General features: G+C 37.8%; 1 protein-coding gene across 3 annotated transcripts in view; it reads left to right on the plus strand.

Annotated features, from left to right (window-relative positions):
* Positions 1 to 23,287, plus strand: part of nipbla (NIPBL cohesin loading factor a) — a 41,256-nt gene that overhangs the window by 12,817 nt on the left and 5,152 nt on the right. For 2 of the 3 annotated variants that reach the window (XM_058070476.2, XM_058070478.2), the window contains exons 13-43: positions 1,082 to 1,295; positions 1,399 to 1,569; positions 2,716 to 2,889; positions 2,961 to 3,122; positions 4,636 to 4,739; positions 4,811 to 4,897; positions 6,116 to 6,347; positions 7,327 to 7,478; positions 7,566 to 7,646; positions 7,735 to 7,835; positions 9,825 to 9,954; positions 10,016 to 10,098; positions 10,176 to 10,308; positions 10,397 to 10,540; positions 10,645 to 10,731; positions 12,496 to 12,716; positions 12,790 to 12,892; positions 12,975 to 13,073; positions 13,151 to 13,297; positions 16,146 to 16,280; positions 16,374 to 16,472; positions 17,802 to 17,855; positions 17,919 to 18,027; positions 18,103 to 18,233; positions 18,322 to 18,462; positions 19,413 to 19,506; positions 19,588 to 19,742; positions 19,822 to 19,912; positions 21,161 to 21,334; positions 21,418 to 21,608; positions 21,702 to 21,809. In XM_058070476.2, the coding sequence (XP_057926459.2) occupies positions 1,082 to 1,295; positions 1,399 to 1,569; positions 2,716 to 2,889; positions 2,961 to 3,122; positions 4,636 to 4,739; positions 4,811 to 4,897; positions 6,116 to 6,347; positions 7,327 to 7,478; positions 7,566 to 7,646; positions 7,735 to 7,835; positions 9,825 to 9,954; positions 10,016 to 10,098; positions 10,176 to 10,308; positions 10,397 to 10,540; positions 10,645 to 10,731; positions 12,496 to 12,716; positions 12,790 to 12,892; positions 12,975 to 13,073; positions 13,151 to 13,297; positions 16,146 to 16,280; positions 16,374 to 16,472; positions 17,802 to 17,855; positions 17,919 to 18,027; positions 18,103 to 18,233; positions 18,322 to 18,462; positions 19,413 to 19,506; positions 19,588 to 19,742; positions 19,822 to 19,912; positions 21,161 to 21,334; positions 21,418 to 21,608; positions 21,702 to 21,809 (4,107 nt within the window). The remainder of the gene's footprint in view (positions 1 to 1,081; positions 1,296 to 1,398; positions 1,570 to 2,715; positions 2,890 to 2,960; positions 3,123 to 4,635; positions 4,740 to 4,810; positions 4,898 to 6,115; positions 6,348 to 7,326; positions 7,479 to 7,565; positions 7,647 to 7,734; positions 7,836 to 9,824; positions 9,955 to 10,015; positions 10,099 to 10,175; positions 10,309 to 10,396; positions 10,541 to 10,644; positions 10,732 to 12,495; positions 12,717 to 12,789; positions 12,893 to 12,974; positions 13,074 to 13,150; positions 13,298 to 16,145; positions 16,281 to 16,373; positions 16,473 to 17,801; positions 17,856 to 17,918; positions 18,028 to 18,102; positions 18,234 to 18,321; positions 18,463 to 19,412; positions 19,507 to 19,587; positions 19,743 to 19,821; positions 19,913 to 21,160; positions 21,335 to 21,417; positions 21,609 to 21,701; positions 21,810 to 23,287) is intronic. The other variant, XM_058070477.2, reaches the window with a different exon arrangement.

A 23,287-nucleotide genomic window follows, 5' to 3' on the forward strand; every position in this document is an offset into this window, starting at 1 on the left:
TATTATCGTTGTCATGTATAATGGGGTTATTTTTCAGATTCTGTTAACACATTAACCCGCATCTAATCATTTTTTTTAAAAGGTACATTTTCTGTTATTTATGAAATCGTACCTCCAGTGTGCAAGTTATGAGCAAGAAGGCAAAAATCTTAAAAAAATACTCCACTGCTGGTTCTCAAATGTTCTAAATGCCTAAATGGGAAGTAATGAAAGACTTTCATGAATGCCGGTATTTTATATATATATATATATATATATATATATGTGTGTATATATATACAGTAAACCTCGGATATATCGGATTCAATTGTTCCCACTGGTTTTGTCCGATATAAGCAAAATCCGTTATATGCGTATACCGGAAAATGTCCGTTTTACGCATATATCGGATTTATATCCGGTATATGCGTAAATCGGATTTTATCCGTTATAAAAAGGCACTTCCTTGACTATGTTTCCAATGTACCTGGGCTGGGCAATGAAAAGAGACGTAAGGTAATGAGAATTGAACTTTATTGGACTGTGAGCATAACAAATTGTTAATTAAGCTAGGCCCTGTTACGCCCGTCAGGCCTACGTTATTTCCAATAGTGAAGATCTCATTCACTGCTGTGCTAGTATTATTGACGTCACTCACTTTTATATTTGTCCTAAATCTGGAGCCAGGAGAAAGACACGATGCGGCCATTCGATATATGCGAGGGAAATTGGAACGGGACTGGAGATTTTGTCCGAAATAGGCGAAATCCGTTATAAAAAATCCGATATATGCAATGAATTTTTATTGGAAATGCATTACAGAAAAATTGGTTCTTTATCTGTCCGTTGTGAGCGAATTTCCGATATATCCGAGGTTTACTGTATAACAATGACATTTGGAAACCTGTGGAGTATTCCTTTAAATCTTTGTCACCAAAAACTGTACTGGAAACTAACATCAGCGTCGCTTAGCTCATCAGTTTGTACCATCGTTGACCGTGCACCATCTCATATTTTTTCTATTCAAAATCACTTCATTTCTAATTTAATTGGCAGATGACACCACAGAGCTTCTATCTTGACATCTTTCTTTTTCTTTCAGATCAAACGTGACAAGGAAAGCGCCGTTCCGACAGACGGTACAATCTGGGGCCAGCCCAAAGTCAAACTGGAGCGGCTGGGTCTGGTGCAGGACTTTGAAAAGAGGCCCAAGCCTGTGGTGGTTCTGAAAAAGCTTTCCGTCGACCAGATCCAAAGAATCATTCGTCACAGCAAGTCTGGAAAGAACAGGTTCTCCTCAGGAAAATCTGGCAAAAGTAAGACGTGTTAACGGAAGCAGAGCGCGTGTGGACGAAGCTACACGTTTTTAATGTTGTGTCCATGTTGTGTGCATCTAATGATAAGTTGTGGCGTTTCCAGGCGGCATGGACCCAGCGGTCTTAAAGGAGCTGCCTCCGGAGTTACTCGCAGAGATCGAATCAACCATGCCGCTTTGTGAAAGAGTCAAGATGAACAAGAGGAAGCGGAGTACTGTCAACGAAAAGCCTAAATATGCCGAGGTCAGCTCGGACGACGACGCAAACGGAGAATGTGAGTCTACAGAACACAAAACATTCATTCAATCATTCATTTTCTACCGCTTTTTCCGGGTGTGTGGGGGTGCTGGAGCCTATCCCAGCTGTCTTCGGGCGAGAGGCGGGGTACACCCTGGACTGGTGGCCAGCCAATCACAGAGCACATATAGACAAACAACCATTCACACTCACATTCATACCTATGGACAATTTGGAGTCGCTAATTAACCTAGCATGTTTTTTGGAATGTGGGAGGAAACCGGAGTACCCGGAGAAAACCCACGCATGCACGGGGAGAACATGCAAACTCCACACAGAGATGGCCGAGGGTGGAATTGAACCCTGATCTCTTAGCTGTGAGGTCTGTGCGCTAACCACTCACCCGCCGTGCAGTCCCCCTTTAAAAACAATCTTTGTAAATTTTTTTGTAGGGTTGATTCCCATAACATAACTTTTTCCAAATACATTCTCAATAATTTCCAAAATCCAACGTACGGCTGGAATAGGTGCAGATTCCGGAAGATCTAGAAAGCTTTCTATGCGGGTTATGGTGTGTAGCTGCTAATTAACCTAGCATGTTTTTTGGAATGTGGGAGGAAACCGGAGTACCCGGAGAAAACCCACGCATGCACGGGAAGAACATGCAAACTCCACACAGACATGGCTGAGGGTGGAATTGAACCCCGGTCTCCTAGCTGTGAGGTCTGTGCGCTAACCACTCGACCGACGTGCAGCCCATAATTTTTATATATATATATATATATAAATATATATTTTAAATTAAATTGTGTTTAATACACAAGTACAGAGGTACCTCAGTTAACATCCGCCCCGGTTAGTGCATTTTTCAGTTAACATGAAAGTGGCCAATTAACCTAGCATGTTTTTGGAATGTGGGAGGAAACCGGAGTACCCGGAGAAAACCCACGCATGCACGGGGAGAACATGCAAACTCCACACAGACATGCCCGAGGGTGGAATTGAACCCCGGTCTTCTAGCTTTGAGGTCTGCGCGCTAACCACTAGACCGCCGTGCCGCCCGAACACAAAACAAAGAATGCATAAATTATAATAATATCACAGCTAATTGCCAGAGCTCATTGATAGTTTGTGTGTGTGTTTATGACTGTTGGGTATAAAAATCGTGTTTTAATATTCACAGCTGCAAGGAAGCGTCAGCGGCGGGACAAAGACAGGACATGGGACTTTGAGGAAAGAGAGCGACGGCTCTCAGGTGAGCATCGTAAAAGCGGCCTTAAAGAGGGCCGGCGAGGCTCGGGGAGCCGTTACCGGGATTCGTCCGATGAAGATTCGCCACCACCCAGCATGAGCGAAGGTCTGTTTCGATGGCTTGACCTTGCCTTGACCTTATTTGGACTTGACAAAAATGCCCTTTTCCCCACTCAGTTGCCAGGAAAATGAAGATGAAGGAGAAGCAGAAGAAACGGAAAGCGTATGAACCCAAGCTCACGCAAGAAGAGCTCATGGACTCATCCACGTTCAAAAGGTTCCTAACGAGCATTGACAACATCCTGGAGAACCTGGAGGATGTGGACTTCACCACCATGGGTAATCATGAGGATTGACAGCAACATCACTTACACAACCCGAGAACTGGGCTGAAAGTGCCGCTTTCATACAATCGGCTTCTTTATTTTAGAATGTAGAATTAGTGTCTACATCAACAAAGTAACCCTTGAATCCAATTGAATCTAATCGCATCAAATCGTACTGTTTGTCCACTACTGAATCCTTCTGTTGTCTTAAATATGTTTTTTTTATTGTATCGTTACCTGAATGCATATCATATCGTCTACAACAGGAGTCTCAAACTCAATTTACCTGGGGGCCACTGGAGTTAGGGTCTGGGTGAGGCTGGGCCGCATCAGGTTAAAAAAAATAATAATAATAATTAAAAATAAATGAATATATATTAGAAAAATATTAATAAATATATATATAATATAATAGTCTTCAATGCTTCTGCTATACCCTCCACTTTTTTAGTGCTTTGGTTCTTTGCAAAAGCTCTGATAAAACATTAAATTATAATAAATTATTATAAATTCATTTTTATTTATTATTAAATAAATGTTTAATGTTAATTTTTATTTTTTGACACAAAATAAGATGGAAAAATAAATAAGCAAATCAAAAAACAAATGAAACAAATTAACAAATTAATTTTTATTTATTATTAAATAAATGTTTAATGTTAATTTTTTATTTTTTGGCACAAAATAAGATGGAAAAATAAATAAGCAAATCAAAAAACAAATGAAACAAATTAACAAATTAATTTTTATTTATTATTAAATTATTAAATAAATGTTTAATGTTAATTTTTATTTTTCGACACAAAATAAGATGGAAAAATAAATAAGCAAATCAAAAAACAAATGAACAAATTAATTTTTATTTATTATTAAATAAATGTTTAGTGTTAATTTTTATTTTTCGACACAAAATAAGATGGAAAAATAAATAAGCAAATCAAAAAACAAATGAAACAAGTGAAACAAATTAACAAATTTATTTGTATTTATTATTAAATTATTAAATAAATGTTTAATGTTCATTTTTATTTTTCAACACAAAATAAGATGGAAAAATAAAAAAGCAAATCAAAAAACAAATGAAACAAATTAACAAATAAATTTTTATTTATTATTAAATTCTTAAATAAATGTTTAATGTTAATTTTTTAATTTTTCAACACAAAATAAGATGGAAAAATAAATAAGCAAATCAAAAAACAAATGAACAAATTATTTTTATTTATTATTAAATTATTAAATAAATGTTTAATGTTAATTTTTATTTTTCAACACAAAATAAGATGGAAAAATAAATAAGTAAATCAAAATACAAATGAACAAATTAATTTTTTTATTATTAAATTATTAAATAAATGTTTAATGTTAATTTTTATTTTGTCAACACAAAATAAGATGGAAAAAATAGTTTGCGACCCCTGGTCTACAACAAAGAGATCTTATTCCGAGATGGCTTCGAAATGACGCCATATTTGAGCAACTTCTGTTTGAAAATTTTCACTCACAAATTGGATTATGTCTTACAGCAGATGACGACGAGATACCTCAAGAACTGCTACTTGGGAAGCACCAATTGAACGAACTGGGCAGCGAATCTGCAAAGATTAAAGCCATGGGCATCACTGGCAGGGTAAAAATATATTTACAAAATATATTCTCCAGTGAATCGCCTTGTTCTTCATGGATTTTCTCTGCTTTTAGATCCCATCAGACAAGCTTGTGAAGCTGCTCAACATCCTCGAAAAGAACATCCAGGATGGATCCAAGCTCTCCACCATGATCAACCATGTAAGATCCAACCTCATTTTGTCGCTAACCTACCCGAGAGAACTAGGTATTTGCATAAATGTTTGCATATATGTTAAAAAAACATAAAGCATTGTCTTAAAGCTGTGCTGCAAGTGCAAACTTGAATAGACATCCCCAGAGCACGTATTTGCATAAACCTTCAGGGATATCCTTTTCTGTAATACACAAATGATCATTAATCCATTTGCAAATTAATCATGATTAATGACCATTTTCAACTGTGTTTGAAGTAAGTCAATTTTTGCAGTATTTCTTGAAAGAACGATAACAGCAAAACATTTGACTCACATTTAGCCATGTTATTAGCAGTGAGAGGTGTTCAAATTTGGATTCACGTATTGTGTTAGCTGCATGGTGGTCGAGTGGTTAGCACGCAGGTTTTCCAAAAAAACAAATTAAACGCATTAACAAAATTTTTTTAAAAAACTTCACTTTGGTTCCAATTTTCTACAATAAAAGCTCTGATAAAACATTCCACTGTTGTCAAATATCTTAATTTTTATTAAAATTAGATGAAAAATAAATAAACAAATCAAGAATAAGAAAAATCAATCAATCAGTAATAAATAAATATAATAATAATAATAATAATAAAACGGCAAATAATAAAAACTTAAGAAACCACATATAGTTGGTGGGTAGACAAATTCTTTTTTTCAGATTAAAATGAACAAAGCATTATTAGAGCCCTGTAGACATGACAAAACACGACTATAGTCACATTTATACTCTTTTTATTTACAACATATTGCGCAACTGCAGGGTCTTGAGACACATGCTAACTCGCAAACTAGAGAGCTAGCGACCTAAACGGTTAGCCTTCAAGTTATTTCCTTTAAACTTAAATAGCCAAAAACTTACCACTTCCACACGGATAGGGAGGATAACTATTAACAGTTATTTAACCTTTAACATGAACATTAATCAAACGTAATAATTTTTTCTGGGTACATGATACCATACAGCATCCATATTAAAACTTGCGCGGGCCGCACTAACATTAAACTTTCATATCAAGGCGGTGGCCTCAAACTAGTGTCGTGTTTGAGACCCCTGATTTAGACCGAACATAGAGCTTATTTGTGTGCAACTTTAGCAGGCAATAGTCACTCTGTAGTACAGTAAACCGCCACCTGCACCTATTTGAGGAAACCTGGTATGAGGCTAGAAGAATTCTCACTCTCATTCCAACTGCAGGACCACGAAGCTGAAGACGAGGAGAGGCTGTGGAGAGACCTCATCATGGAGAGAGTGACGAAGTCGGCGGATGCCTGTCTCACGGCTCTCAACGTCATGACGTCTGCGCACATGCCGAAGGCCGTCTACATCGAAGACGTCATCGAGCGGGTGCTGCAGTACACCAAGTTCCATCTTCAGAACACGCTGTATCCACAGTATGACCCCGTCTACAGGGTGGACCCACATGGTGGTAAGAAGAGTGCTTTCCATACCACTTATGGATTATAGCAGTGATTTTCAACCACTGTGCCGCGGCACACTAGTGTACCTTGAGAAGCCGTCAGGTGTGCCGTGAGGAATTATCCAATATTGCTTTTTATAATTTACATTTATCAATCATCATTTGCAAATATTATGTCAATAGTATACATGGACCCAAATATTCCAATTGCATTTGGTTTATTTGCTCAAACGGAAAGAATTGAACAGGGATGGAATATTCCTTTCCCCAATCCGATTGAGGTATCTTGTACCCGCTCAAACGGAAAGTTGACAGAGTGCGTTCTTCTTTGTGGTGTTTTTCTTCTTCTGTTGTTTATTGGTGGTTGGCAATCAGCTTTCATGTGCATTAGCGCCATCTGTGGAACAGAATCTAAACCCTTCTTTACTTTATTCACAAGTGCAGTTTTATTAAAAAAGAAAATATATATCTATATAAAACATGTCCTGAGTTTAATTACGTTTGATTAATGTTCATGTTAAAGGTTAAATAACTGTTAATAGTTATCCTCCCTATCCGTGTGGAAGTGGTAAGTTTTGGGCTATTTAAGTTTAAAGGAAATAACTTGAAGGCTACCGTTTAGGTCGCTAGCTCTCTAGTTTGCGAGTTAGCATGTGTCTCAAGACCCTGCAGTTGCGCAATATGTTGTAAATAAAAAGAGTATAAATGTGACTATAGTCGTGTTTTGTCATGTCTACAGGGCTCTAATAATGCTTTGGTCCGTGTGGCAACACCTACCTTGTTCCTCCGATAGACTTATTGATGCACGTGTGAGTTCGTGGTGACATTTTGGAACATTTTTGTTTATTGGTGTGCCACAAGATTTTTCCAATGTAAAAAAAAAACGTCAAAAAAGGTTGAAAATCACTGTATTATAGGAGAACAAGACTTTGAAACGAGAACATCCTGTGAAAAAAAAAAAAATGCTGTACATTTCTTGTTTCTTTAGGTGGCCTTTTGAGTTCCAAGGCTAAGCGGGCAAAATGCTCCACGCACAAGCAGCGCGTCATCGTCATGTTGTACAACAAAGTGTGCGACATTGTCAGCAACATCTCTGAGCTTCTCGAGATCCAACTACTTACTGACACAACCATCCTCCAAGTAAAAAAAGATCACAAAACACATTTTAGCACCCCCAAGACTTCCTGTTCTTACAATATTTCAACATTCTTTTTTTATCCTGTTCAGGTCTCGTCAATGGGAATCACTCCATTCTTTGTGGAAAATGTCAGCGAGCTGCAGTTGTGTGCTATTAAACTAGTTACAGCAGTAAGTGTTATAATCTTTTACAGACATTCTACAAAACTGTAACTTTAAAACATAAAGACAAAACCACCTCACTATTTCCTGTTTTCAGGTGTTCTCGCGTTACGAAAAACACAGGCAGCTGATTTTGGAGGAGATCTTCACATCGTTGGCCAGGCTGCCCACCAGTAAACGCTCCCTCAGGAACTTCCGGTATTGTGCCTTTTTATTAACTTATTTGCTTACCAAAGACGTACTCATACTTTTTATTTCAACCCGCGAGATGCAGGAAAAGGTAGATGATGGAACTCCACAATAGAAGAGATCATGTATGATGCAGTTTTAAGTCGAAAAAAAAAAAGCCACAATGTGGCAGAAGTGAATTTTATAAGCGCTCGGCATGCATCTCCATGCAAGTGAAACAAGTGAAAATGCATCTCATTGTGTAGCGCTGGAGGTTATGCATTGAAGGGCCATTTTAATTTTGCACATGCCCATATGCACACATGGTACAGGTGCAAATGTGAAAATTATAAGCTCATGGTGTTTGTCAAAAAATATTATTCGCTCGTTCGTTCATTTTCTACCGCTTTTTCCTCACGAGGGTCGCGGGGGGTGCTGGAGCCTATCCCAGCTGTCTTCGGGCGCGAGGCGGGGTACACACTGGACTGGTGGCCAGCCAATCACAGGGCACATATAGACAAACAACCATTCACACTCACATTCATACCTATGGACAATTTGGAGTCTCAAAAATATTATTTTCATGTAAAACAACAACTTTTATTATATGTTGTGGCATAGATGTTTAGATATTTTGACAAAATATATATGGATACATTGGTATCAAAGAGAAAGTAATTTTTCTTCCTTTTTTGGTGGAGAACTGATATTTTGCTGAAACTTAGCTATGTTCCACTGCTGATTACTAAAGAACGGAAAAGGGTAGAGACAAACTTTTCTGCCTCATGAAACAGGAGCATCTTTTTTTTTATATGAACCATATTTACGTATGTAGCTCTCGGACCCACGATTCTGTGCGCCTTGAAAAATCAGTCAAGATCATCAAAATAAATGGCACGGTATGGGTGCGTTTGCGATTGAATGAGTTAACGTGTTCTGTTACCATAATGACAATAAGGACCTCAAACAATGCACAACGATGAGCCAATTCAAGAAACAATACAAACAGTTGATGTTTGCTAAATACAAGGTCATTGAGGTCATGATGTGCTATATATATATATATCACTATATTGACAGTTACTATGGTACCCATTATGTCATTGTATGGTCATATCACCTCGTACTTCGGTACGAGGTACATTATTTTAAAAAAAAAACTATTATGGAAAGCAGGAAGTGAACAAATGTAATAGTTACTGATTGTAAAAGTACCAGATGGAGGGGTAGGATTTAATAAGCTTTGCTTCTTCCTACTTCTTTTGGCGATACAGAGTTATTCCAACAAGTGAAAGAAAAACTTTGGGAAGTCGGTATCACGTGATGTTGATGTTTACGTTTTACTGTGCATGCCCTATTACTATACTATATTGACACTTACTATGGTACCCATTATGTCATTGGATGGTCATATCACCTTGTACTTCGGTACGAGGTACATTATTTAAAAAAAAAAACTGTATTATGGAAAGCAGGAAGTGAACAAGTGTAACAGTTACTGATTGTAAAAGTACCAGATGGAGGGGTAGGATTTAATAAGCTTTGCTTCTTCCTACTCCTTTTGGACATGTGGAACTGTGAACTGATTATGGGATGCACTCAATTGTAAATACAAGGATGAAGAGTCTTGAACCAGTCATGATGTGCTATATATATCACTATATTGACGGTTGCTATGGTACCCATTATGTCATTGTATGGTCATATCACCTCGTACTTCAATATGTGACAAAAATGAAAGAAAAAAAAACGTAAACTATATTAGGAAAGCAGGAAGTGAACAAATGCAACAGTTACTGATTGTAAAAGTACCAGATGGAGGGGTAGGATTTAATAAGCTTTGCTTCTTCCTACTCCTTTTGGACATGTGGAACTGTGAACTGATTATGTGATGCATTCAATTGTAATCTGATGCATGTTCAAATAAAATAAAACAATTCCCATTACCATTACAATGACCATTGCTAGCAATGCTGTGTCGCAGTAGAGTTCCATGGCTGTATGCTCTATTTCTTTAAGGTTGAACAGCTCGGACCAAGATGGAGAGCCCATGTACATCCAAATGGTGACGGCCTTGGTCTTGCAGCTCATCCAGTGTGTGGTCCACCTCCCCAATGACAAAGACACTTTAGAGGAGCACGACACCAAGGTAAGAGTACCTTTAAATGCACATTATATACAATACAATATGTATTTATTTTAAATTTTAGGTGGACCAAGATGTGTTGATTACCAACTCGTATGAGACGGCAATGAGAACAGCACAGAACTTCCTCTCCGTGTTCCTCAAAAAGTAAACACCCTGCTGCATATGGATGCATTCTGTTCTTGAACTCGGTCTCAAATTGTGTTTTTCCGTATTTCCCTCAGGTGTGGCAGCAAGCAAGGAGAGGAAGATTACCGGCCGTTGTTTGAGAACTTTGTACAGGACCTGCTCTCAACAGTTAATAAACCCGAGTGGCCTGCAGCTGAGCTGCTTCTCAGTCTGCTTGGAAGACTACTGGTTAGTGCGCCTGCACCTAAATGCATCTTCCTTGGACTATGGACATTTCTTTGTAATCTTGCTACTGTAATGTTTGGCTTGCCTACAGGTGCACCAGTTTAGCAACAAGCAGACCGAGATGGCGCTCCGAGTGGCGTCTCTGGACTACCTCGGCACCGTGGCCGCTCGTCTAAGGAAGGATGCCGTCACCAGCAGGATGGACCAAACGTCGATTGATCGCATTCTACAACAGGTAGAACAACCATTTCTCGTTTTTGGCATTTAAGCCACAAGCATACTTGCGTACGTGTACGCTTTGGAGAGATTCATGGTTCTATCGTGGCTATCGTTCTGTAGTCTCCGGGTGGTGATGAGACCCAGCAGTTGCAGAAGGCTCTCCTGGATTATTTAGAGGAGAATGCTGACACGGATGCCTCTCTGGTGGTGAGTTTTCACTCAAGATATTGTATAGAAAAAGATGAGATTTGGTAGTAGCCAGTCATAATATTACAACCTAAAATAACCTCTATGCTACTAAAATTAAATTTTTCCTCATTTTAGGAGTTTATGGGCTATTTTTCTCTCTCAATATTTTGACTTTATTTTTTTAGATTTTAGATGTTGGTGTTGTTTTTTTAATTTTCAACTACTTTTTTGTTGTACATTAATAATACATTAATTAATGTATTATTAAATATTATTATTATATAATATATTAATTATATATTATTAATAAATATATTAATAATATATTATTATTATTTAATAATACATTAATTAATTAAATAAATATAATACACTAATAATTTTGACTTTATTTCCATAATATTTTGACTACATTTCCAACTTACAACTTTTTTCTCTGTTTTGTTTTTCTTAATATTACAGCTCTTAAAAAAATTTCTTTATGCTACTGAAATTGTTATTTTTGTATTCTTAAATTAAAGTTATGACCTTCTCTTAAATGACAATAATATTTTGACGAGTGAGTGTTCGATTTGTGGTGACTATATTTTGACAATATTTGTTTGTTTGTAGGGGTGTAGTATTATTGAGCTTATATGAGGAATTATGACGTCATACTGATAAATCGGCTAACTTAAAAACACAGCTCAGATAACCTCCAATGAGGCGATATTAATCATACTGCATTTTGTCAAATGCTCTGCAAATAAAACACTCCAAGCTTCAATACATTAAACCAGGGGTCTCAAACACGCGGGCCAAATGTGGCTCACAGGACACTAGTTTGAGGCCCCCGCCTTGATATGAAAGTTTGATATGGATGCTGTATGGTATCATGTACCCAGAAAAAATTATTACATTTGATTAATGTTCATGTTAAAAGTTAAATTACTGTTAATAGTTATCCTCCCTATCCGTGTGGAAGTGGTAGGTTTTTGGCTTTTTTAAGTTTAAAGGAAATAACTTGGAGGCTACCGTTTAGGTCGCTAGCTCTTTAGTTTGCGAGTTAGCATGTGTCTCAAGACCCTGCAGTTGCGCAATATGTTGTAAATAAAAAGAGTATAAATGTGACTATAGTCGTGTTTTGTCATGTCTACAGGGCTCTAATAATGCTTTGTTCATTTTAATCTGAAAAAAATAATTTGTCTACCCACCAACTATATGTGGTTTATTAAGTTTTTATTATTTGCTGTTTTATTATTATATTTATTTATTACTGATTGATTGATTTTCTTTATTCTTGATTTATTTATTTTTCATCTTATTTTATGCAGAAAAATAAAAATTAAGATGCGTTTTGGTTTTTTTTTTTTTTTTTTTTTTTTTTTTTGGAAAACCTGATGTGGCCCAGTCTTACCCAGACCCTAGCTCCAGTGGGCCCCCAAGTAAATTGAGTTTGAGACCCCTGCATTAAACCTTATCAGCCACCTGAATCCCGGAGCTTGTTCCTATTGCCACGGCATTTGTAAAGTGCAAACAGTTTGCCAGCGACAACCTGAGAGCTAAAGCAATCTATGATATCATCATGGAAATGATGGAACTGGACTTAACGTTGTATCAAATCCAGATTAGCGGCCTTTGTTGGTTAGTATGGTTCATACTTCAGAGATGCCACAAGGTTTTCTTAATAGTAGTGATGTCATCATATTTGGTTGGGACAAATTTAAAGGTATAATATCAAATCTGTAACCCCAAACGAGGTCATGAATAGAAGATAAGTTGTTGCCTGCTTTTGCTATCTAGTTTGCCAGAAAGTTCTACATCGCTCAGTGGTTTCGGGACGCCACCACGGAAGCGGAGAAGTCCATGCGCAATCAGAATCCGAAGGATGACGACTCATCGGATGGGCCGCAACACGCCAAGGAGGTGGAAACCACGGGTGAAATTATGCAGCGGGCCGAGAAGCGCAAGAAGTTCCTGCGCACCATCATCAAAACCACACCGGCTCATTTCGCCACTCTAAAGTAAGCCAACGTCAAAGTCCTGGACCTTGTGGTCGTGTTTGCAATTTTCTGACATCTTTCCTCCTTTTTACAGGATGAATTCTGACACTGTGGACTACGAGGACTCCTGTCTGATTGTGCGTTATTTGGCCTCCATGAGGCCGTTTGCACAGAGCTTTGATATTTATTTAACACAGGTAATACTTAGTAACACCTATTTGTATTGACTAATGATTTGTACTGACTGTTCTGATTTCTACCTGATATTTTATTCTTTAGATATTGAGAGTCCTTGGAGAAAGTGCCATAGCTGTGAGGACAAAAGCCATGAAATGTCTCTCTGAGGTTGTGGCAGTGGACCCCAGCATACTGGCTCGAGTATGTGTTGACGTCCATTCTCTCTATTAAGTGTCCTGCTGTCGTTTTTGTCGACTGACACAACTGTGCTTCCGCAGTCGGACATGCAGCGTGGAGTCCATGGCCGATTGATGGACAACTCTACAAGTGTGAGGGAGGCAGCCGTGGAGCTGTTGGGCAAATTTGTCCTCAGCAGACCTCAACTCACGGAGCAGTACTACGACATGCTCATCGAGAGGATCCTGGTATGTGTTTCTCCATCGTGGTTAATTGGTCCCAGACTCAACCACAATAAGTCCATTTCAAGAATATTTCTATACAGTAAAGTCTCGTTATATCGATATCGGTTATATTGATAGTACTGCTTATTACGATACTATTTTCATTTCCCGGCAAATTTCTAGTCTTTTATGATATAATTAGTTCCGGTTAGTACGATACCCAGTTATTACGATAATCCGGTTACGACGATGCCCTTTTCATCTCCCGCGAGCCAATTTGGTCTGCTTATATCGATACAAAAGCAGCTCAAAGCTGAATCAATATTTGCTTAAGGATTTCAATACCACCATTAGCGAAATCTGTAAACGGCGTATTGTTTGATTTTCGACTAGCACCGTTTCGGCTTTTCCACCGACGGACGGTAATTAGAGGATTACAGGTAATTAATATGAGGTAAGTATTAAACACTCTTTTGAAGTAAAGGAGTAAATATTTGTATAATTTAGAGGGAAGATTCAGTGAATAGACTTAGTGTTTTCATGATGAGGATGAAGAACCAACTGACATAGCATACACACCTATTCCAACGAAGACACAAGCGTACAAATACATGTATTTAATTGTGTTGTATTCAGATATCTTTTTATCACCTGCAATAATCACTGTCGTGTGTATAGAACAATGTCGAGTGCATTATTGCCCACTTTTAATGCAGTTCGGCGCAGGATCGGATATATCGATAGTCCGGTTATATGGATATTTTTTCCGACTCCCGAGAATATCGATATAACGAGACTTTACTGTAGTTAGAGCAGGGGTTTCAAACTCTATTTATTTGGGGATAATGACGATAACAACAACAGGGGGTACCGTTGGGGCCGTAGTCAAGCTAAAACTGAAGTCTAAATCCCCATCGTCACTTTCTCCCTACATGTCCGGAATATATTTATTGAAACACACAAGTCTCATTTATCTCTTAAATGGCTTATTTTCTGATTATATTTGCTGTATTGGGGAAAATGAGCGTAAAGGTGACTATAGGGGTGTTATTCTATGTCTAGAGGGCTCTACTACTATAAAAAAATGTAGAACAGGAGTCTCAAACTCAATTTACTTGGGGGCCACTGGAGCTAGGGTCTGGGTGAGACCGGGCCGCATCAGGTTTTCAAAAAAAAACGCATTTATTAAAAACAGAAAAATTAATAAACTTTGCTTTGGTTCCGATTTTCTACAAGAAAAGCTCTGATAAAACATTCCACTGTTCTCAAATATCTTAATTTTTATTTTTCTACACAAAATAAGATGAAAAAAATAAACAAATCAAGAATAAAGAAAATCAATCAGAAATAAATAAATATAATAATAATAATAATAATAATAATAAAACGGCAAATGATAAAAACTTAAGAAACCACATATAGTTGGTCGGTAGACAAATTATTCTTTTCAGATTAAAATGAACAAAGCATTATTAGAGCCCTGTAGACATGACAAAACACGACTATAGTCACATTTATACTCTTTTTATTTACAACATATTGCGCAACTGCAGGGTCTTGAGACACATGCTAACTCGCAAACTAGAGAGCTAGCGACCTAAACGGTAGCCTTCAAGTTATTTCCTTTCAACTTAAATAGCCAAAAACTTACCACTTCCACACGGATAGGGAGGATAACTATTAACAGTTATTTAACCTTTAACATGAACATTAATCAAACGTAATCATTTTTTCTGGGTACATGATACCATACAGCATCCATATCAAACTTGCGCGGGCCGCACTAACGTTAAACTTTCATATCAAGGCGGGGACCCGCGGGCCGCGTGTTTGAGACCCCTGAGTTAGAGACTAGAAAACCTGTTTATGACCTTGTAAACACTGGTTTTACCATTATTTGGCTCCATAGACATGAAACAACAACCCTTTAGTAACCTTTGACCTGAGGTGGCTATTGTCTCATCAGTGTAATGTTACTGACACCTAGTGACGATTTATTAACAAGCAGTGACACAGACGCTTCATATCACGTCTTTTGAATTACTGCAGTGTAAACTATGACTGTACACCGTGGGGTTGAGTCACCTCAGGAACAGTCGAGTTGGCTCCATCATCAACGGAAGAGTCATGTTTGCTGCATCTTGTTGACATTAGAGAACTTTTAACCATGAAAGATGGAAAAACATTCCGACAAAACAACTATTTTTAAATGCTTCTAAAAATCTGCGCGGACTATAAATAACTATGCAACAATATATATTTTTCTCACTAATTGGATATGCTGTTTATTTCAGAATGCAGTCTGTCTTAATCGCTTCTGAGCATCTGGAACTGCCACATTCACATTGTTATGCCTGTTGTCATGGAAATCGCTAGGGTTCACCCAGAGTTCACTCTTTATTATAGTCATATACTGCCACCCAGTGTTGGAAATATGCAACTGCACACAGGAAACAACACCCACTGTTCTCAAGGCATTTGGAATGGAATGGAATGGAATGGAATGGCCTTTATTGTCATTATACAAGATGTACAACGAAATTGGAGAGCTTCCCCTTTCAGTGCAGTCAAGTTTAAAAAATCAAAAAAAAGTATATAAAGTAGAGTAAAAAAGACAATTTAACAAGATATCCAAAATATACACATAGTATTGCACAGTAGCATATGCAGGAGCAGATATATTAATTTTAGTGCGATGATCAACGGGTCATAGTGCAATAATGTCTGGTGTATACAGATGAGTAAAGTCACATATGAGTGTATTGTAATGGGTTGTTAAATAAATAAATATGATTGAGGTAGTAACAGAGGCAGTGATGGAAAATATTGCACATTTGCATTATGCTAATGACTAATGAATTTTGGCCCACAGGATACTGGTATCAGTGTAAGGAAGCGAGTGATCAAGATCCTGCGAGACATTTGTTTGGAGCAGCCAACCTTCAGTAAGATCACAGAGATGTGCGTGAGGATGATCCGCAGGGTCAATGATGAGGAGGGCATCAAGGTATGCACCAAATGCTCAACATTTCATATATATATAACATATATTCCATGCAGATTCATCAGCCCACCTTATCTATGATATTTTTGCTCATAGAAATTAGTGAATGAGACATTCCAGAAGTTATGGTTTACTCCGACTTCGGCCCACGACAAAGAAACCATGACCAGAAAGATCCTTAACATCACAGACGTGGTAAGTAACATAACAGTGTTTTTCAACCTTTTTTGAGCCACGGCACGTTTTTTTTACATTGGAAAAATCTTGTGGAACACCACTAACCAAAAATGTAACAAAAAGTCTATCGGAGGAACAAAGTAGGACCAATATTACATTGCTATGCCAGTCTTTACACCACAGACACTCCACAGTAGCCACGTTTTTACATGACCACTTTTTCTCTTTCCAAATGACCTTTCAGGAAACAATGGTATCCATAGAAAGGAATATTCCAATCTCTTGTCTACATGCACGTGAAAATCAACCTGAATAGTCAATAGGGCATGCCCAGTAAAACGTAAACATCAACATCACGTGATACCGGCTTCCCCGAGTTTTTCTTTCACTTGTTGGAATAACTCCGTATTGTCAGTTTTTCGTCTGTCCAGTCTTGAAATTTAGTTTGAATCAAAAACAAACTTTGCTTAGCAGTCCAGTGCCGATTGCTGGCCTCCATTTTTAAAACTGAAGAACGTCTGGATCTGCGTGTTACGTCATATCTCAGCATGCGCTGAAAGAACGCACCCGGGATAAATTTAAAACAGGAAAAGATCAAATTCAATCTTGCTAATATTTTATAATTAAACTCAGGACATCTTTTATATAGATATATATATTTTCTTTTTTAATAAAACTGGACATATTGCACAACTGCAGGGTCTTGAGACACATGCTAACTCGCAAACTAGAGAGCTAGCGACCTAAACGGTAGCCTTCAAGTTATTTCCTTTAAACTTAAATAGCCCAAAACTTACCACTTCCACACGGATAGGGAGGATAACTATTAACAGTTATTTAACCTTTAACATGAACATTAATCAAACGTAATTAAACTCAGAACATGTTTTATATAGATATATATTTTCTTTTTTAATAAAACTGGACTTGTGAATGGCGTATAGAAGGGTTTAGATTCTGTTCCACAGATGGCGGTAATGCACACGAAAGCTGCTTGCCAACTGCCCAATAAACAACAGAAGAAGAAAAACACCACGGAAGAAGAACGCACCCTGACAAATTTCCGTTTGAGCGGGTACAAGATACCTGAATCGGATTGGGGAAAGGAATATTCCATCCCTGTTCAATTCTTTCCGTTTTTCCGCAAATAAACCAAATGCAATTGGAATATTTGGGTCCATATATTCATGGATATTGACATAATATTTGCAAATGATGATTAATAAATGTTAATTATAAACGGTTTCTCAAGGTACACTAGTGGTTGAAAATCACTGCCATAACAGTTTCACTTCATAAAATTAATGACCAGCTTATCTCAGTGACGTTCTATTTCTTTTTCACCAGGTCGCCGCATGTCGAGACACCGGCTATGACTGGTTTGAGCAGCTTCTTCAGAATGTAAGTCTTGTATTGTCGCAAAATACGCAGAAGTGGAAGTTAACACTGTCCCTCTTGCCTTAGCTTCTCAAATCTGAGGAGGACGCGTCGTATAAACCAGCCAAGAAGGCCTGCGTGCAGCTGGTGGACAATCTAGTAGAGCACATCCTGAAATACGAAGAGTCTCTCGCAGGTCTGTAACGCTTTGTATTTAGACTTGACTTTAAGCGCGGTTGTAAAAACACGCGTGTCCTCTTTCGCATTGCAGAGAACAAGGGTGTGAACTCCACACGGTTGGTGGCCTGCATCACCACCTTGTACCTGTTCAGCAAGATCAGGGCCCAGCTGATGGTCAAACACGCCATGACCATGCAGCCTTACCTCACCACCAAGTGTAATGTAAGTACTGCATTTTCAGACTTAGCAGTAGAAATACTTTGCCTGTGTATTTCCACACCGACGGCTGTGTCTTTTGTGTCTTCTGCAGACTGCCAATGACTTCATGGTCATCTGTAATGTGGCCAAGATCTTGGAGCTGGTGGTACCTCTGATGGAGCACCCTAGTGAAACGTTCCTTGCCACCATCGAGGAAGATCTCATGAAGCTCATCATCAAATATGGAATGACTGTATGTGTTTTTTTTTTTTCTTTAGATATCTATCAGACATGGTCTTAAATGGTCTTAAAATTCAGCAGTTGTAATGAAGCTGCTGTAGCATGTAGCATGTAGCATGCACTTGGTAGTATACGCTAGGTCAAGGGTGTAATGAGGGTCACATACAGAAAATGAAAGAACCCAAAACAAAACACTAACATCTTATTTCTATTATTATTATTTTCCTTTATTTGGGCAAATATATGAAACATTACAGTGCATTTCTTACATCAATCAAAATATAACTTTCCATTATTTACATTTGTATTCAACTATCTGATCACAAGCCCAAAAGTAGTAGGTTGAAGCAAAAGCTTATAAATGCCTACCCCTTTTTGCAAGATATAATCATGTTCATGTCACTGTCTTGTTTTCCCCTGTTATTATTATCATTATAATATTATTATTATTGTTATAATCTTTATCATTATTACCATCATTATAATCATCATTAATATTTACCATTATAGTTAACAATTTTTTAATTTTTTTTAACATTTAATTATTTAATTTTACAGACTTTATTGCTTCTTGCAGAGTGCTGTATCATTTCATCTGTTATTTTCAGAAATCCGCAGTCTTTGTGTGTCAATTTATTAGCCCACTTTTTTGCGACATTTACTTATTTTCTGGATTGCATGTGTCTAATCATTAAAAAACAAAAACTTGAGACTGTGTCTGGACAGGAGACCAACCCAAACATCAGTATCTTCTTATTAAGCCCTACCTGAGGTTTTTAGACGTGTTTATTAGTTTGTGTGTGTCTAGTCTTGTGCATTAAGAAGCAAGGTTTTAGGTCTGTGCTCAAATCAATTTTTGAAGCAATGATGTCTTGCTGTCCATTATTACTATTTTTTATTATAGATGACAAAGTAAAATATCTAATTACACTATCTATCTAACTCCATTCCTCTTTTCTATAGGTGGTCCAGCACTGCGTTAGCTGTCTGGGGGCTGTCGTTAACAAAGTAACACACAACTACAAGTTTGTCTTTGCGTGCTTCAACAAATTCTACGGTGAGATACATATTCCTCCGCTCAAATGGAGCTTTACGACAAAACGGGACCTCACCTTTTTTTTTTTTTTTTTACCTCCAGGTGCACTTAACAAGTTGAAGGTCCAGCATCAAGACGATCCTAACAGCACAACGTTGGTAGCAAACAAGCCTTTCCTGCTGCGATCGCTCTTCACTGTGGGCGCTCTGGCCCGGCACTTTGATTTTGACCTGGAGGAGTTCAAGGGCACCAACAAGGTAATGAGTTAAAAGTGATGGGGGGGGGGCAAGCAAACACTCTTCTAAGTTTGTTTCACCATCTTTTTTCGGACTGCAGGTTGTCATCAAGGAGAAAGTTCTAGAGCTGCTGCTGTACTTCACCAAACACGAGGATGAGGAAGTCAAAAGTAAAGCTATCATCGGTTTAGGTAATGGAATGGAATAGAATGGAATGGCCTTTATTGTCATTATACAAGATGTACAACGAGATTGGAGAGCTTCTCCTTTCAATGCAGTAGTCAAGTTTAAAAAAAAAAAAAAAAAAAAAGTACAGTAAAGTCTCGTTATATCGATATTCTCGGGAGTCGGAAAAAAATATCGATATAACCGGACTATCGATATATCCGATCCTGCGCCGAACTGCATTAAAAGTGGGCAATAATGCACTCGACATTGTTCTATACACACGAGAGAAACCACGAACGCCAGCATGTACATATGAAAAATAGTGATTATTGCAGGCGATAAAAAGATATCTGAATACAACACAATTAAATACATGTATTTGTACGCTTGTGTCTTCGTTGGAATAGGTGTGTATGCTATGTCAGTTGGTTCTTCATCCTCATCATCCTCATCATGAAAACACTAAGTCTATTCACTGAATCTTCCCTCTAAATTATACAAATATTTACTCCTTTACTTCAAAAGATTGTTTAATACTTACCTCATATTAATTACCTGTGATCCTCTAATTACCATCCGTCGGTGGAAAAGCCGAAACGGTGTTAGTCGAAAATCAAACAATACGCCGTTTACAGATTTCGCTAATGGTGGTATTGAAATCCTTAAGCAAATATTGATTCAGCTTTAAGCTGCTTTTGTATCGATATAAGCAGACCAAATTGGCTCGCGGGAGATGAAAAGGGCATCGTAGTAACCGGATTATCGTAATAACCGGGTATCGTACTAACCGGAGCTAATTATATCATAAAAGACTAGAAATTTGCCGGGAAATGAAAATAGTATCGTAATAAGCAGTACTATCGATATAACCGATATCGATATAACGAGACTTTACTGTATATAAAACACAATTTAACACGATATGTACAAGATGTATACAAGATATCCAAAATATACACATAGTATTGCACAGGAGCATATGCAGTAGCAGAGACATTGCAGATATATTAATTTTAGTGCAATGGTAAATGGGTCATAGTGCAAATAATGACTGGTGTATACAGAATGTACACATATGAGTGTATTGTAATGGGTTGTTAAATAAATAAATATGAGTGAGTTAGTAACAGAAGTAAGTAAGTGAGTGCCAAAATGTCTAAATATTAACTCGGCACGCTATGATGCCGTTTTGCGTTGCTCTCGGGTATAAGTTTAAAAGTCAAGGATTTTTTTTTTATTCAGGCTTGAATTTTGTGTTTTTGTTGTTTCAGGCTTCCTCGTCATCATGCATCCCAGCCAAATGTTTGTGCCTGAGGTGAAGTCCTTATACAATGGCATCCTGGCTGACAGTGCCTCATCCATTAACCTCAAAATCCAGATCCTCAAAAACCTGCAGACATACCTGCAGGAGGAGGACACGAGGATGCAGGAAGCAGACAGAGAATGTACATTTCAAGACAATACACCTCATGCAACATCAATCAATAAACGAGAGGTAGATACGTCATTTTTTTTTTTTTCTTTGCAGGGAAGAAACTTTCAAAACAGGAGGATCTGAAAGAGATGGGTGACATTTCTTCGGGGATGAGCAGCTCCATTATGCAGCTTTATCTGAAACAGGTGTTGGAGGCATTTTTCCACACGCAGACCAGTGTACGGAACTTTGCTCTCAACGTCATTGCGCTCACGCTGAACCAGGGCCTCATCCATCCGGTGCAGGTGAGCACTCAGACCACCCTCCTGTCTCGGAGTTCAATTATCAAATTGACTGCATTAAATAGCATTCTTTAATTTTCCATTTAATTTGACAAGTGTGTACCTTACCTGATCGCCATGGGAACCGACCCGGAGCCCAGCATGAGGAACAAAGCTGACCAGCAGCTGGTTGAGATTGACAAGAAGTACACAGGGTTCATTCATGTGAGTCGGCATCTGCATCATCAACCTTGCAATCCATTCATCTTTATCACATACCAATGCGTATTATTCGTTATTTATCATTTGTATAATGTATAAATACAATTAAGGTATTTCAAATCATTTGGACAGTGTTTCCTGATCTAGTGGCCTCCACTCTTAAAGGCCCCACGCCCTGATGAATTGATGCATACTTCAAATCAAATCAACTTTATTTGTATAGCACTGCAAAGACATGCAACACAAAGTGCTTTACAGAATTAAAACAATTACAATTAAAAGGAAAAAACAAAGAAACAAAAGAAAGCCCCTCCTTCCCACCCTCCATACTAGACCCACACACACACACACACACACACACACACAGTAGGGAGACATGGCATGGCACTGAGGATCAAGGAAACGCCACCTTTGGGGCCGTCCACACTGCGAGGAGCTGCAGGCCGTGTCATCGGGGGACCAGCACCCGGGCCCCCCGACTCCGAGAGACGGGCGAACCCCCGGCCGGCCGGGTCAAAGGGACCCGAGGATGGCACCCACTCAGCAGACCCGACACAGTCCCCAGTGTGGAGGACAACAAAACACTGGAGTTAAAAGCTGAAGACTAAGAGCATAAAATAGGACTAAAAAGATACAAACAAAACACTGGAGTTAAAAGCTGAAGACTAAGAGCATAAAATAGGACTAAAAAGATACAAACAAAACACTGGAGTTAAAAGCTGAAGACTAAGAGCATAAAATAGGACTAAAAAGATAACAACAAAACACTGAAGTTAAAAGCTGAAGACTAAGAGCATAAAATAGGACTAAAAAGATAACAACAAAACACTGGAGTTAAAAGCTGAAGACTAAGAGCATAAAATAGGACTAAAAAGATAACAACAAAACACTGGAGTTAAAAGCTGAAGACTAAGAGCATAAAATAGGACTAAAAAGATAACAACAAAACACTGGAGTTAAAAGCTGAAGACTAAGAGCATAAAATAGGACTAAAAAGATAACAAAACACTGGAGTTAAAAGCTGAAGACCAAGAGCATAAAATAGGACTAAAAAGATAAAAACAAAACACTGGAGTTAAAAGCTGAAGACTAAGAGCATAAAATAGGACTAAAAAGATAAAAACAAAACACTGAAGTTAAAAGCTGAAGACCAAGAGCAAAAAATAGGACTAAAAAGAGAAAAACAAAACACTGAAGTTAAAAGCTGAAGACCAAGAGCATAAAATAGGACTAAAAAGATAAAAACAAAACACTGGAGTTAAAAGCTGAAGACTAAGAGCATAAAATAGGACTAAAAAGATAAAAACAAAACGCTGGAGTTAAAAGCTGAAGACTAAGAGCATAAAATAGGACTAAAAAGATAAAAACAAAACGCTGGAGTTAAAAGCTGAAGACTAAGAGCATAAAATAGGACTAAAACGATAAAAACACTGGAGTTAAAAGCTGAAGACTAAGACCATAAAATAGGACTAAAAAGTTAA

The sequence above is a fragment of the Doryrhamphus excisus genome, linkage group LG3 (genome assembly GCF_037039965.1).
Source record: "Doryrhamphus excisus strain RoL-2023G ecotype Guam linkage group LG3, RoL_Dexc_Guam_v1.1, whole genome shotgun sequence".
NCBI classification, from domain to species: domain Eukaryota; kingdom Metazoa; phylum Chordata; class Actinopteri; order Syngnathiformes; family Syngnathidae; genus Doryrhamphus; species Doryrhamphus excisus.